Consider the following 15,624-nt stretch of genomic DNA (forward strand, 5'->3'; position numbering starts at 1 on the left):
GTTGACAATGAAAAGAGACTTTGACAGGGTAGAGTTAATGCGAAACGTGTGTGGAAATCGAGGTGGGCTGACGTCAGTTCCCGTACTGACCAGTCGATGGTGGAGCGCGATGGCATGGCTGCGGTTGGTGCCTGCCAAGGATGATGATGTCATTCATGGCTTCTCCTCTTGCGCGTTGAATGCAAGCCTGCACAAGCTCCACCAAGAATGGCACATTCTCGCACGCACACGGTCCCTTTCCGCGTGGCTACTGCTGACGATGATGCGCTCTCACACGCTATCATGCATCCTCCCCTCTAAAGTCTCCGGCCTCGTGTGCCCGCCTTGGTTGACTGCGCGTCGCGTCTTCCTCCTCGTGTGCTTTCTTTTCTCAACCATACTCGACCACACCCTCAACTTCCCTCTGCATTCTGCCCCTCCTGTTGTTCAGCAATCGGGACTACTTCGCAAACTCTAAAACCCTCTACTAGTATTCAGTCATGGTTGGAGGTAGACACAGACTTCTCAGCACCGGCAACACCAAGGGCAACATCAACAGTTACGGCGATCCCGAACAATTCACAAAGTACCAGCGTGTCGACCTAGAAAGCGGATATGGAGCTACCAACAAGATCAAGCCGAGGCAGCGGTTTCGCGATGCCATCGAGCAGACGTTGAGGGACAACCACGCGAATGGCCTGAAGCGCAAGCTGATCGATAACATCGACCACGATGCGCTTGAAGTATACAGGAAAAGTGAAGAGAGCGTATGTTGACAGCTCCATTTGATCACACCGGGTGCTGACATTCTCACTATAGCTCAAAAGCATAAAGAATAAGGAAGTACGCAAATTCTACGAGGAACAAAACGAACGCATCGACGACTGGGCTGAGGTAGACATGGTTGTGACCTCGCTCGCCGACGATATTGTTGACAGTATGAACCCTCGCGATACTGATCACGACGGTGTAGCCGAGGACAGAGGGCCCTTGGGTCTCAGCGGAGAAGATCTGGAACCATTTCTACCCGAAGACGAGCGTGAGAAACGGCGAAAGGCAGCCAAGCATGTGAAATGGGCCATCAATGTGAGTTCCAAGTCGCAAGTCGTCCAACTCGAGACTCATAATATCCTAGATCAATGTCCTAGTCAACATTCTCCTTCTCGCTGCCAAGGGCGTCGCAGCCATCTGGTCAAACTCACTATCCTTGATCGCGTCCCTCGTTGACTCCGCCCTCGACCTGCTTTGCACAATCATCATCTGGACTACGAACAAGCTGGTGGGCTGGCGTCTGCAGGCCCTGAAGAAAAGATTCCCCATCGGTCGCAAGCGCTTTGAGCCCATTGGCATCCTCGTCTTCTCCATCATCATGGTGATTTCGTTTCTCCAAATCCTCCAAGAGTCGGTAAAGAAGCTGCTGCCTAGTGGCGACCACAGCGTAGCCATGCTCCCACCTGCAGCCATCTTCGCAATGGTATCCACAATTGTTGTCAAGGGAACAATTTGGATCGGATGCGCCAGGGTCAAGACAACACAAGTGCAGGCACTCGCGCAGGATTGCAAGACAGGTAACTTCACTCATGCATACTCAAAACGTTACAGGGCTAACCCGAACAGATGTTTATTTTAATACCTTGTCGCTTCTGTTTCCCCTTATTGGTGCCCAGGTCAATGTCTGGTGGCTCGATCCTGTCGGTGCTGCTTGCCTTTCCCTGTACATCATCTACGACTGGGCATGCACCTGTCTTGAAAACGTTGCTCGTCTTACCGGAGAGGCTGCCGATACCCGCACAGAGCGCAAGATGATGTTCATGGCGTACCGCTTTGCACCACTTGTTCAAGGTTTCAAGAGCATCAAGGTCTACCATGCTGGTGACGGCGTCTGCGTAGAGATTGATGTACTCATGAAAGAGAACACACCGTTGAGGACCTGTCATGACATTGCAGAAACCCTGCAGTATTGTCTTGAGGGGTTGAAGGAGGTAGACCGTGCCTTTGTTACAATGGATTGTGAGTACCCATGTAGATAAACGTCTTCTTCGGCACATTTTGCTAACAATGCCTTGCAGACACAGACCAAGGCCCCACAGGTCATGCAGAAAACTAACACCTTGATTTTGAATGACTTTGTTCAGTTTGGACAATGCACTAGCATAACATGCAAGGCGTTCTGTCAATCTAACGTTCGATTTCCTGATATATGCATGTGGAACCTGTTCTAAAATTAACCATGTGGCCATCTTCTAGCTTTTAGCATAGATTGATATCTTAATCGCATAGCAGCCTTATGAATGAATCCTTGTAATACGGAAGTTTCCGAACAATGTGTCCATACTGACATCCGTTAACTGTTTACGGAGAGGTACACAACTAGTCCCATACTGCGAGCCATTCCTAGTAAGGCAGCTGAACCCAGAGTACATGACGCATTCTTTCAAGACGTGCATCTCCGTACCGTACGCTTGTTTCCCGGTCGTCCTAACGGGACTTGGCAAAAGCTTATCTCATCTTGCTATCGGAGAATAGCTTGTCAAGCTTCTAAGTATAGCGTTACGATCTATTCGCGTAGTCCGACTTACGCTCGCTTCTCGCCTTGCTACAGAAAACTAGTCACACGCCCGCCAATCAAGCCCCATGGCCCCCAAGCTACCCAATTATTAACAAAACTCGTTGCTGACACACGATTACCTCGCTCATGGCTTGATACTCTATTCAACTCATGTTGGACATATAGAATGTAAATATGGTATGCATTGTGGTAACACAGCGTTTTGCACATCTCATCTCTCACGTTAGTTCATGACATAGTAATAGGGGAAATGGCGAACGTCACAGCGCACGGCAATGGCATCACAGGAGCTAATTTCGACATTTATGGTGCTAACCGAGTGCTGCCACGGGCAATGACTGCCTTTACAGCAATCGCATGGTACAATTCGCTCGAACTTCTAGTCCTCATATTTTGTATTTTCAAGAAATACTCTGGGTTGTACTTTTGGAGTCTAATCATCAACGCACTGAGTATCGTGCCTTATGCAACAGGTAAGCCATCCATTCCGATACTAGTACAAAGTATCTTTAAAGAAGCGAAAAGTAAACTAACATACTATTTTTTTTTCTTCTTCCCCAACTCCAGGCGCATGGATGAAACAAAACAATGTCGGCCACAACGCCGACCTCTACAACGTCCTCCTCACCGTCGGCTGGATTCTCATGGTCCCCGGCCAATCCATGGTCCTGTACTCCCGGCTGCACCTCATCTCACCAAACCTGCGTCTCCTCCGCCTAATCTTCTGGACCATAATCCTCTCCGCCATCTGCCTCTGCGTCCCCACCGTCACCCTCAACCTCGGGCAATACACGACCAAGAACCCCACCATCTACACGCGCGGCTACAGCATCATGGAGAAGATCCAAATGGTACTCTTCACCCTCCAGGAAATCTCTATATCCTGCGTCTACCTGTGCGAAACGCGCAAACTCATGCTCGTTATTTTCGACGGCAAGACGCGCAAGTGGATATGGCAGCTCGTTGCTATGAACTTGCTCTTAGTCTTCCTCGATGCCACGCTGCTCACCATAGAGTTCCTCAACTTGTACATGATACAAACGACGTTCAAGTCGCTGTTGTATAGTTTTAAGCTGAAGATTGAGTTTGGGGTCCTGAGTCAGATTGTGAGGATTATTCAGAGGGGCTCGAGGGATACGACGCCCCAGTTGGGGATTCAGACGGATGTCGAGGCGCAGAAGAAGGTGGGTGGCGTCGTGTCCGAGGTCGAGGTTTTGCAGCATAATGTTCCGCCTGAGTGGCGGTTGTCGAGGGAGGCGACGGCAAGGGTGTCGCCGATTGCGCTGAATGCTCCCAGTAGGTGTTTTTTGGAGAGTGATGCAAGTAGTGTTGCGTCCATGGGTTTGATGTATCCTGGGAGGCTGGGTTGACTTTGAAAGAAGTAGAATAAATTGAATTGAATTACCTCAATTATTTTATATGCAAACTCATCATGGAGTACCTGCGCTAGCAAAGCAACGGAGCTCAATACTTACGAAGCTTATTCAAGCCAGGAAACTTAAATTCCTCTATCCAACGTGTATTTGGCGCTCTTCCTTCACCATAAACAACTTTTCTTCTTTCCGTGATATTCATTTAAACATTACCAAATCCTTCACCATACTACCCGAAATGCTCAAAACCTCAAAAACTCCAACCAATCAGTGACTCCAAACCTTGCAAACTCTCTTCATTCAAGCGGGTCGAAAACTAGCGCCGTTCCAGCCATATACCCTCTCAAGCCTCCTCCCAAATCGCTTTGCCATGATGTACGTGATGTCACTGACTGGATGTGGCTCGTGAAATTGAATAGCACGACGAACATGAAGCGACTCACCGGGCGTGAACTGCCATGCCGAGCCCTGCAGCTTCTCAACAGCAAATCCAATGTGCGCCATGGCCCGCTTGAACTCATGCCACTTTACTCCCTTGGGGAGATCGTCATGGTCCGACTGAGGAACATGGAAAAGCGTTTTCATGGCCTTCAGGGCGCGCTTGTCCAACCTGAAAACCTGCGGGACGCTTCCTTCATCAGCGGTGCCGACCATGTGTGTCGGAGGTACATCAACTATCACGGATTCTAGGCTTCCCTTTGTCTTCGGTTTGACTTTCTCTCCTACCGCAAGTTTGTCAAACGCTCCAGTGATCTGCGTATCTCTGTTATGAGAAACCTCAGAGAATGGCTGGTAGATACTCTCCAATTGCTCTGGCTGGATTGACTTTGCCTTCACATGATCCTCCCAGGCTGGTGTACGCTGCATTGGGCCACCCTCAGCAATGCATTTTCGAATGACTTCATGCTGTGAAATCCCCGTCTTTGTCTCATAAGACTTATCGACATACTCCCAGAATTTGTCGAGGTTCTTTTCTGCATCGCGCATGGCTTTGACAGTTTTTGGGTTGCGAGCTTTGTGGGAAGGGTAATCCAGTTTTCCTCGGAATGGATTGACGACGTGTACTGGCATGTAATCGTGACTCAGATGGTCAAGCCAGTCATAGAAATCGGCATAGTGGGCATGGGAATGCGGCGTATCCATGTCAAGGGTAGATCCTTGTGGTGTATCGCGCCACACCATCAACTGCATCGCGCACTCTCCCATGACGGACATTTGCGCAAACAGTTCGGAAACTCGAGGGAATACCAAGTCTCTCGCTGCTTTTTTCTCACGCATTATCGTGGTGACATGATCTAAGAGAAGGTACAGCGCCTCGTCCTTGACGTCTTCGCAGTCTCCGCCCATATTGAAACACTCAAATGACGACATCAGCTGAAACTCCTCAAGTGACCAGATATCCCATAGCTTCATTACTATGTGACGGTTTGTCCGAAAGTAGAATTTGCGAACATTAGGCGACATTGATGCACACGCGAGTATCCGGTATACGCGTTTAGACACACGCCGAACGCTGCAGTTAAACTCAGCCATCAAAGAAGCAAAATCAGCACCTTGATCCTGCATAGATGTCTTCGATAAGAGGTCGGTAATCCGATAGAGTTCTCTCCAGGAGAAGAACATGCTGTACGCATTGGTGACCATCTTGGCAGCATTGCACATCAGGAAACACTTGCTATCCACACGCGGGTCGATATGTCCGTCAAGGTCTCGTATCAATTCAGCACTGTGCTCGCAGATATCTTTGAAAGCATCGGCGAAATAAGATGGATCCTCGCGCAGTGCTAGGATATGATCCTTTGCATTGGTGCATAGAGCGTCGAAATACGCGCGCAATCTGAGGAACTCGACCGACCCTCGGTTTCGATAGGGAGCAACCATGAGTGTGTCAGCAAAGTTTGTAAATCCCAAGTCGCTTGGTAGGTCAAGTTCAGATGACGGTGGCTCCTCCTGGATGGCGCTACAGTACAGCATATCCTGGTCCATGTCATGCAAGATCAGCTTGCTGCACGCAGCTAAGAATCCTATGATCTTATGTTGAATAAACAAATGGTATATGCCGCGACGAGGGCATTCAGTGGATGTATTTTCGCTCGGGATGTCGGGGCCTTCGGCCTTGTCGACAGATTGCATCCTGACGTAAAGCGTAGGTGTTGTTTCGCTTGAGATTTGTAGGCTGTATTGTTCTAGCTTGGGCTCGTAGGAGCACATCGACATGACTGCCAATGGGCTAAACGCCTCTTCCGTAAGCGTAAACATGAATGGAACATTCCGAGCACGTGCGTTGAGAAATATCAGCAAAGACTTCGGTTTTGTAAGATCTTCGAGGTTGATGAAGGGCCATATCTGAGATGCTGAAGGTGGCGTTTCTTTGTCATGGGTACCCAAACATTTTCTTAGGTTATTTGACAGCTTGGTGTATTTGAGATAACCATTGACTTCTGTGTAGTCTGGGCGATGCGTTTCTGCCATGTTCGGCCACGCCCTGAGCAGAACATCTCGCCGTTGAGTCTGAGTCTTCTTCAACCACCTCTTCCGTATCGTCGCTTCGCGTCGAATAACGATCTTATTCAATTCTTCGTAGTCCTTGCAAATACTCTCACTGAGAGAGGAAGCATGCTTGGCGATGGCGGTGACCAAGGATGGTGACACACATACGTTCCGGTGCAGCTTCGCAAGCAACTCGTCAAGGCATATGTCATCCTCCCTAGAAAGCTTTAGTACGTACTTATGTAAAGACGCTATCAAAGATGAACTTACTCCTCTAGCTGTGGTAGCAGTGCGAAATCTGTCATCCTTTGGGTGTTTTGTGCTTTCGTGTGAGTCGGGTGTGATTTCAGTATTTTGGCAGATTGTATGTGTATCACTCCGTTTGTAGGTGTCGGAAAATCATATTGTTCCGGGGCAAACCGGTGGTGAAAGGCGACATGCAAACGACCCCAGGTAAAGGGGAAAACAGCCCTTGTGTGACGAAAGTGAATGTCTCATATGTACCAACCCACATGATCTTCAGTCCGGGATAGGAAACATCTGCAAGTTCTTGCTGGAAGCATAGCATATTGGAATGTAAAATGTGATCAAAGAGTGATGGGTTGAACATTGAAGCAGGATAGCTGATATGCCTGCACTAAGACTGTCCTATAGTCAGTGTCACAACAACAATAATACAACGCACCTGCCTCCACAATAGCGAATCTCTGAAGGCAGAGCACATGATACCTCATATTTCATAAGAATCAATCGCAAAGTATGATTATGAGTTGCTGATACATTTCCATACTATCACTATACCTTTACTACAAGTTTCCCAATGAGGAGGTACGATTTAGGGCGGAAAACAAGGCTAGGATGGCTGGTTGGGTAGTCTTGGCTAAGCATGACGTCACACACTCGGGCATGCCCTTGCTGCGCGTTCGATGATCAATGTCGCGTAGCTGTGGAAGCAACACTGTATTGTTTATTTACACAGTAAATCAAATACACAAGAACACTTACAATGTTAGAGAACAATGTACACATCCTAACACTGACTCTTGAGAGACTCAATCAGAGAGAAAAAAAAGATGCATATCGGAATGCAATTCATAGATTCGTCTATCATAGACGCGTGACTTCGTAATTTATCCTCCCATTTCTGCACCAGTATGCATTTTCTCTGGGCGCTTTCCTCCAGGACGTAAAAAAGATATGAAAACTCCACCCAGCGCCCCTCGCTCAGTCTGAGCTGTATAATCCCAAGCAAAATTAAGAAAAGGAAAATGATGTACGAGAATCAAAATGCCGGCATTGCGGCTGCCCTATAGAATTTCCTTCAACTTCTCCTTCTGTGCACTTGTCAAGCTCGTGGGGAACTTGATCTTGACACCAACAATGAAGTCTCCGCGCTCTGTTGGCTTCTTGGATTTGGGCATACCCAAGTTGGGGTATCTTTCTGTCCAGTTGGGGCCGGTGGGACCGCCACTGCCGACGCTGAGTTGTTTACCGTCGATGGTTTGTACAGTCCGGCGCCAACCCGTCAGAGCCTCTTTGAGATCGAGTTCAATGACATGTTTAATATCATCGCCTTCGCGTGTAAACATTGCGTGGGGTTTCTGATCCAGTCGTTAGCACGTGTTCTCAAAATGGATAACGGGAGATGCAAATATAGCTTACCTCAGAAACAATGAAATGCAAGTCCTGTGTTCCACCCTCGACTTGGTCGCCAACGTCTGAGAACTTGATCTTACTTCCCGGCTTCAAACCCTTCTTGATCGGTACTTCGAGGATCCGATCTTGGGTGCTCTGCTTGCCCGTGCTTTGGTCGTATGTCTTGCGCTTGATCTTGAGCTTCTTGGTGGTACCGTTGTAAAGCTCTTCCAAGCTAACTGCCAGTGGCTTCTCGACGACTGTGACTTCAGGCTCTGGTGCTCGTCGGCCGCCTCGGAATCTACCGCCTTTTCCACCGGCACCTCCGCCCATACCACCCATACCAGGCATTCCACCCATTCCGCCAGGCATTCCGCCCATGCCAAAGCCGCCGAAATCGAAGTCATCACCGCCGCCACCGCCACCGGCGCTATTGCGCATGAATTCGCCAAAGATGTCGTCGGCATTTGAGAAGTTGAAGCCGTTTCCGCCGCCGCCTGTCGAGAAATGGAATGTTCGTGTGCCGCCGGGCATGCCACCAGATGATGTGAATGGAAATCCTCCGGGGCCTCCTGCACCTGCAAATGGATTGGCTCCAGGGCCCCCGGCATCCTCTTGTGGTACGCCGCCGCGTAGTAGGAACTCTAGGCCATACTGATCGTACGTCTTACGCTTCTCGGGGTCGGAAAGGATCTCGTAAGCCTGTGAGCATTCTTGAGGTATTGTTAGTATGTTTTTGCATAGTGGGATGAGTGGGTGGCATACCTTTAAACTTCTCCGAGGCTTGTGGGTTGTCCTTGTTCTTGTCGGGATGCCACTTCAGTGCCGCTTTCCGATATGCTTTCTTGATCTCGTCTTGCGTTGCTGATTCCGATATGCCTGTAACAAAATGTTAGCAAAAGCTCACGTGTCTATCCGCGGACCTCGATCAGGCTGCCCAGTTGACTGCCGAGCAAGGTATGACTGTGGAGGGGCAGCTTGAGCAAACGTACCTAGTGCTTCGTAGAGTTTAGTCTCCTTGACCATATTGACCGGCAATAAGTAATGAAGAAGGAATCTTTTGTGTGCGCGACTAGTTTCTTGGTAGGGAGTACTTTGTGGTGACGAGGTTGTCGTCGCTTTTATCGCTCAAGAGCTTCGAACGTCTCTCCACCTGGCAATCGACGCTAGCGGTGACGTCGGGCCCTGTCGCGCAACTCGGAACCTCAAAGAGAAGCTTCGAGAAGCTTCAATCACGCTGTCATATCTCACCCAAACCCCGATCACAATCACCATTGTCAGAAACCATGCGCTTTGAATTTCTTATTACAGTCTCAATAATTTGGATCGTGCATAATTGCCGATATCTTGGGCAGTAAATTATCACACCTCCTGTAACGCGCGGCTGCGGTCCCTTCCAACTCGACCTACACACATACCACGCCGCGCTTTTACCTCAATTAGTAGTATACCAGCATTTCTCAAACTCAAGAATCACGATGCACCATGATGCATGTAATGTACATGACGTTTATTCAAGGGTTAGGACACGCACGTTGTTTATAGTATAGTTTGCCCAATGCCCCACCATCAGGAGGAGTCCTATGCCGATGGAATCCAAAGGAAAACATTCATTCTAGTACTGCTTGTCGTGTCCCAGCAAGAAAACACAGCACATTGAAAAAGTAAAAGGCAATAGAGGCGTCATGAACATGCTTTTTATTAGAAAGACACGTCTGGTCTTTGCCCAAGTTCCTGCCTGATTCCATCGGTAGGATTGCGACATAATCCCTGTGATCTCCCCTGCATGTAGACTTGACTGGCAGATTCGTTCAAGATTCTGGTGATTGGGTTTAGTATATACGTAGTATGTATAATCATATAAAGTGGGCCGAAATAGAGCATCCGATAAATATACGTACATGAGAATCGTTTGAGAATGCGATGGCTGTATTCGTATAGAACTCTACTAAGCTATCCAATCTTCACCGATAACTGCATCCTGCACTTCAATCGAGATTCGGGCTAGCCAGCGAATGCTACGTGCAATTCTAAATCGAATACTCAGTATCCTTACAGCAATGATTAGGTTAGACATGCGATGCGCATGGTGTGGAGCAGTCACGTAAGCATCACAGATGAAGGCCCAGCAAAATTGTGCATGATAAATTGAAACAATGGATTGAACATATTTTAGCAGTGAACGTTCGCACTTCAACACATAGTCGACCACCCCTGTCGCAGAAGCTTCGACGCGCCAAACGCCTAAATGCCCAGATTCCCAAACGCCTTTTTCCGTATGCTACAGTGAGAAAGCTGGTATCCAAGGATAGAGTAGTAGTATCAGTAGCTATGACATGTATACGATTTTCGTGTACAGCGCTCGCACAAACAACAGCAGTGGAACGCTAGTTGCTATTCGGGCGTCCATGGGTTACGTATTAATCGTTTAGTCGGAGTCGCTGTCATCGCCGCCCTTGCTCTTCCTCTTTTCCTTCTTCGCAGCCTTCTTTGCAGCCTTCTCTTCCTTCTTCTTGCGCTTGCGTTCAGCTTTGTCCTCATCAGCCTCCTCTTCGGCATCGCCTCGGCTCTTTCGCTTCTTGCTCTTCTTCTCCTCTCCATCGGAAGCACCGTTGACCTCGGCCTCGGCCTCAGTCTCTCCAGTCGGTGCGACCGGGGGAGCAGCAAGAACGTCGGAAGTCGATGTGGTCTGAGCCAAAGGTACGGACGCGCCATCGACATCAGTCCTGTTAAAATCCTTGTACTCAGTGTTCCACTTGGCGGGAGTCTTGTCGTTGGGACGACCGAATTTCTGCATTTGTTAGTATAGAGTTTTCCAAATCAAGAAGTTGGTTTCTTACGTCAAGGGTGCCTGCCTCCTTCATCTTCTTCTTCTCAGTGGCGACTGGGCCCATGCCCCATCTCCTGGGGTAGAGGTCGCGCTCCATGATGACACGCTTAATCTTAGCAACAACACCATGATCGCAAGTGGACATCTCGACAGCCGACATTTGCGCGTAGGCGAGCGCAATAGCCTCACCCTTGGTGGTCATGAGGACAATCTCCTCGTGGATCTCGATACCCTTCTCGAATCGCAACAGACCGGGCAACATGAGCTTGGCACCATAGCAGATGGCGTTAACCGAGCTGTCCTTAACAACAACACGCTTGTAGCTCATCAAGAGACTCTCGAGAGGAGAGATAACCTTGCGCAGGTAGGCCTCGTCGCGGTTGTTGTCGTACAGCCATTGAGCATCAAGAACGTCGTGCAGAGTGACAAGATCCTTGGTTTCGTCCATGGCTCCACTCCTCACACGGCGCAGCTCCTGCATGTGGGCGCCGACACCGAGCAAGAGACCCAGGTGCACGCAGAGAGTACGGATGTAGGTTCCGGCCTCACAGCTCACCCAGAACACACCGAGCTGCCTTTCATTGTCAAACTCGTACAGCTTGCTCTCGTGGATGGTTCGGATACGGAGTTGACGCTTGACAGCAGAAATGAGTGGAGGTCGCTGGAAAAGAGCTCCAGTGAGGGTCTCGAGAGCGCGCGCAAACTGCGCCTCGCCACCAGGCAGCTTGTCGTGCAGGCGGATGACGCACACATACTCTTTTCCAGCTCCCTGCTGGGACTTGACGAGACGAGTGGCGCGGTCAATGCAGACAATGAGACAACCAGTGACCTTGGGGTCAAGGGTACCACTGTGGCCAGTCTTCTCAACCCTTTAGGCAGTGTCAGCTGAAATTGCATGCGACAGCTATTACGGTATTTTCCTACCTGAGCATGCGCTTGATCCATGACACGACTTCGTGCGAGGATGGGTTGGAAGGCTTGTCTAGGTTGATGACACCAGAGCTAATGTACGACTTGAGGTCTCGCGACAACGGCGCACATCCATTGGGAATAGGAGTGTAATGAGAAGTGCGAACGAGCACTATATGTGCATTAGCAGAGTAAACCGTAGCTATATGGGGAGCTGCAGCATACAGTCGCTGTAGTTCTTGAGTAGCAACGGCCAGTCGCTAGTGTCGATGGCAGGCGCAGCCGCCTCGGGCTTGATCACATACGCGTCGGGATCGGTCTGCACGAGAGCCATGGCGATTATTGTGGTGGATGGTGGTGTTGCAATTGGCAAAGCACTGATCTCGAACTTTTTCGCGTGGATTTTCGCGGAGGCCAAGCTACTTGACGCACAGGCCACAACCACGGAACTTTTGTCGGCCCGCTGCGGAGAAGCATTCTTTTCCTTGGTTCGCTCTTAGTACTTACTCTATGGGAGATAGGTTTCGTAGTACTCCAGTTAACTATTATTAAATGCTTATGTAAACTTAAGATTTAGTGATATTTGGAAAACAACAACTATCTTTTGTTGTAAGATAACCTTAATCTCGCTCTAAAATGAATGTCCTTCTTATTAGGATTCTAAGGGGTTTACTAATTATCTATCATCATTCCCGGGAGAAATCCTTCCTGTTGTTGCTTGTAACAGCGAGGTCACTTGTTTGAGCGCTGCAAGTGTGGGCTCCTCACTCGCTTGGTTAGCGAATTCAGTATAGCTCATATTAATAACTTTCTTTCTTTGAATCCCCGCCCTTGGTGGATGCGATACGCCGCTGTCAATGCTGCCGATGCTACCGACGCTGCCAACGCTACTGTAGGATGACGCTCTGGAAGGTGGTCGGTCGAAAGGGTAAGCGTCGTTGGCTGAGCCGGTAAAGCCTGTAGGCGTATGTATGTTCGATGGAGGATTCGACGTTTCTTCCAACCCCTCTGCAATGGAGCTCTCTCTGCATTTCACTGTTATTAGATTGTTTTTTTGCTGGAATCTTTCTAGCCAGTTCCTGCTATTCACCTTATGGTGAACCTCGCTGTCTCCAACGGTTTGCGCAAAGAAGCGTGCCTTGTCCCGAATAATAGCATCTGTAAGCAGCAGGCCTTGCCGCTGTTGATTTCTTGCCCAGTTGGAAAGAGCGCGCTCAATGCGTGAAAAACTGCTTTTCCGTCTCTTAATAATGCGCAATCTCCTCCTGATATCCTGGTACAGGTACTTCTCGTTTTGGCGCAATACCTTGGAAACAATCTATACTATACCTAGATGTTTTCAATATATAGTTATTAGTAGATATCAAGCTAAGGCTAGTATAATAAGTAATGGTAGAATAGATATTAACTTAAGGTAACAAAGTCAATTCTTTTGATACCCGATTGCGGTAGGTTGGGACGTAGCCTCACGTGATGCTATCGATATCAGAAAGCTTAGCACGATCACACAAATAGGAAACATCGACAGAGACGAGAGATGCACTCAGTGTCTCGGGTTCACGAATTGACGATGCATGGTAAATGGAACAACTATGCATTTGAAACTATATTAAACTCCTATTCGCTGTAATGTGAATAATACGAAAAGAAAACCCCCTTCAAGTCGCTACTGCACCGTGCTGGTTACTGCGCATAGTGGTAATGTCACCTGCTCGGACGCCCTGATGCTCGTTCAAGATCTCGTCGTCGCCAGTACTGCGCAGGGTGTTCTCGTCCATCTTGCCATCTACGCCTCGCTGAACACCAGGCTCAATCAGACTACCCTCACCGCTAGGCACGTTTGGCCAGAAAGCTTCCTCGGCATCTAGCAAAGCCCTCCATATCGGATCCGCCCTGTTCTTCACCTCTGCCCACCTCCTGTCGTCGCGGTTTACTGCGATGCTCACGCCTTCGTTGATGATACGTTCAAGCTGCTCGACGAACATCATGAAGTCTCGGTTAGACCAATTAGGAATGAACTCTCTTCGCATGGCGCCGCCATCCAGGTCATTTTCGTACCCTCGGGGAGATGACTGGGTATCCTGACGACGAGCCCAAGACCAAGCTTCATAGTAGACCTTCTCAGTTGACCATAGTAGAATTGCGCCCTCTAGCCAGGGGATGAAAGAATTAGGTTGTTGAGATGCAACAGCATTGAACAGGGCCTCGTAGCGACGAAGGCCTTCTGACTTGAGGTTTTCTTGTAATGGCGAGGGATAGTAATCAATCTTGTAAATTTCAGCAACTTCCTGGAAGAATTGAATCTCCCGCTCTCCGTTTTGAATGCCAGCCTCTAGCCATTTGATTAGGCGTGTTTCAATATCAGGTTCAGCGTCTGGAGCAATTGTCGACTTGTAGGTGCTTTGAACGAGACTGAGAGTATTCCTGAGTGTGGAGAGGTAGCCTTCAATGTACTGCCTGTCGTTTGATAACCACTGTGCTATTACAGACTTAGGCAGAGAGCCCTTGGCGGCGCGTTCTAGGAAGGGGTGCCTTGTGACGCGGAGAAATTGTTGGTGGTTGATTGCGAGTAAGTGTGTTGTGAGTGCCCAGGGGAGATCGGTTGTGTCGATTTCGCCTTTGCTGTGAGCGACTGCAGTTCCGGGGTGGTGCGTAGGCATGGCGGTAGGTATCGTTCACGAAGAATTTCAGAAATCTGTATCGAACGATGTATGTATTCGATAAGGTACATTTCGGACAAGGGCAGCAACGCAGGGTCTTTATATGATCTGTCAAGGTATACGCCAAGCTATACGATGGCTCCGAGGAACTTTAGCTACGTGCTACTATATCGGGTATGATGTACGCTGTGGCGCAGCCAAGAAAGGGTGATGGTGTTGCAACGACCGTATGACGTGGGTCGAGGATTTCCGGATGCTGGGCTTCTTTAGCTGATACAAGAGGACGAATGATGGGATTCTAGATTGATAGATGAGAACTTGGCGCGCAATGCCGTAGCGGAGCACTTGGCGGGAGGAGGGTGCTAGAGTGCTCGTTCAACTGAAGCGCGTGGCGGAACTGTGGCTGGGCGCTCGGCGATGTTGTCATTTCGCCACCTCACCAAACCGGACGAGCATTGGGCACTTTTCGCTTCCCGCCCCTGGCTCATCACGTGTGACATACGACGATGGTTCCAGTGCTCTAAGATGCCACGACAGAAATGCTTGTATCCACTTAGTGCGGCTAGAACCGAGTCTATATTCTTGTCCTTTGCAGAGCTCAGCGTGCCTTGGAATCCAGACCACACGCCATCGCATCATCGCCTGTGGGACGTTACCTCACTTAATCGTCGCACCCTAGGAATCTTGATCTACGCAGTTTCCAAGAGTGGCTTTCGAAGATTCTCCCAGATAACGATCAAGCGCACGCATCGGCAGAAAAGGTCATCATCAATACAAAGCGGTCCCACCTTAGTTTTACTGAGATCAGGTGAAGTGGGGTGTCTGTTTTATTGACATCGGGGCTGCAAGGGGTGGTTCGCACTTCGAGAGTAGTCGATTTTACAAAGTCGTATATTTATCTCGCGAATATACTAGACGAGCATCCGTATTGCGCTCAAACAAAAATACAGAGATCAATTATATCAAATACCCAACCCGCCGAAAATGGAATTTGTTCTATGGCCAAGTCACCTGGTCTATCCTGGAATTCACGACTCAAAGTAAGAATTTGTATCAGAAGCGAAGGCTAAGTATAGTTCGTCTTGTGTACCAAAGCAATCACACGACTCAAGGATTTCACTTCAAGTCTAAAAAGAGAATGTCGACCGAAACAGCAGACAAATTACAAGCGAATAACGT

General features: G+C 48.9%; 6 protein-coding genes across 6 annotated transcripts; 2 read left to right on the forward strand and 4 right to left on the reverse strand.

Moving 5' to 3' along the window:
• Positions 1-479: 479 nt before the first annotated feature.
• COCVIDRAFT_13222 (hypothetical protein) lies at positions 480-2,086 on the forward strand (the record flags this gene model as incomplete). The annotated part of the gene is made up of 5 exons (XM_014704353.1): positions 480-746; positions 799-1,065; positions 1,115-1,547; positions 1,597-1,989; positions 2,049-2,086. The coding sequence occupies 5 exons, from the start codon at positions 480-482 to the stop codon at positions 2,084-2,086; spliced, it is 1,398 nt and encodes a 465-aa protein (XP_014559839.1).
• A 712-nt stretch (positions 2,087-2,798) lies between these two features.
• On the forward strand, positions 2,799-3,918 carry COCVIDRAFT_90597 (hypothetical protein; the record flags this gene model as incomplete). The annotated part of the gene is made up of 2 exons (XM_014704430.1): positions 2,799-3,000; positions 3,116-3,918. The coding sequence occupies 2 exons, from the start codon at positions 2,799-2,801 to the stop codon at positions 3,916-3,918; spliced, it is 1,005 nt and encodes a 334-aa protein (XP_014559916.1).
• A 303-nt stretch (positions 3,919-4,221) lies between these two features.
• On the reverse strand, positions 4,222-6,612 carry COCVIDRAFT_90694 (hypothetical protein; the record flags this gene model as incomplete). Its single annotated transcript, XM_014704431.1, has 3 exons — positions 4,222-4,684; positions 4,871-5,952; positions 6,061-6,612. Coding segments are annotated over 3 exons (2,097 nt in total), but the record flags the coding sequence as incomplete, so codon positions are not given.
• A 1,106-nt stretch (positions 6,613-7,718) lies between these two features.
• COCVIDRAFT_34919 (hypothetical protein) lies at positions 7,719-9,072 on the reverse strand (the record flags this gene model as incomplete). Its single annotated transcript, XM_014704432.1, has 4 exons — positions 7,719-8,012; positions 8,074-8,759; positions 8,812-8,925; positions 9,039-9,072. The coding sequence occupies 4 exons, from the start codon at positions 9,070-9,072 to the stop codon at positions 7,719-7,721; spliced, it is 1,128 nt and encodes a 375-aa protein (XP_014559918.1).
• A 1,402-nt stretch (positions 9,073-10,474) lies between these two features.
• Positions 10,475-12,119, reverse strand: COCVIDRAFT_13226 (hypothetical protein; the record flags this gene model as incomplete). Its single annotated transcript, XM_014704354.1, has 4 exons — positions 10,475-10,837; positions 10,887-11,745; positions 11,801-11,957; positions 12,011-12,119. The coding sequence occupies 4 exons, from the start codon at positions 12,117-12,119 to the stop codon at positions 10,475-10,477; spliced, it is 1,488 nt and encodes a 495-aa protein (XP_014559840.1).
• Positions 12,120-13,443: 1,324 nt separating this feature from the next.
• COCVIDRAFT_90637 (hypothetical protein) lies at positions 13,444-14,445 on the reverse strand (the record flags this gene model as incomplete). The annotated part of the gene is made up of 1 exon (XM_014704433.1): positions 13,444-14,445. The coding sequence occupies one exon, from the start codon at positions 14,443-14,445 to the stop codon at positions 13,444-13,446; it is 1,002 nt and encodes a 333-aa protein (XP_014559919.1).
• Positions 14,446-15,624: the final 1,179 nt, after the last annotated feature.

This window comes from Bipolaris victoriae, assembly GCF_000527765.1.
Source record: "Bipolaris victoriae FI3 unplaced genomic scaffold scaffold_15, whole genome shotgun sequence".
Lineage (NCBI taxonomy): Eukaryota > Fungi > Ascomycota > Dothideomycetes > Pleosporales > Pleosporaceae > Bipolaris > Bipolaris victoriae.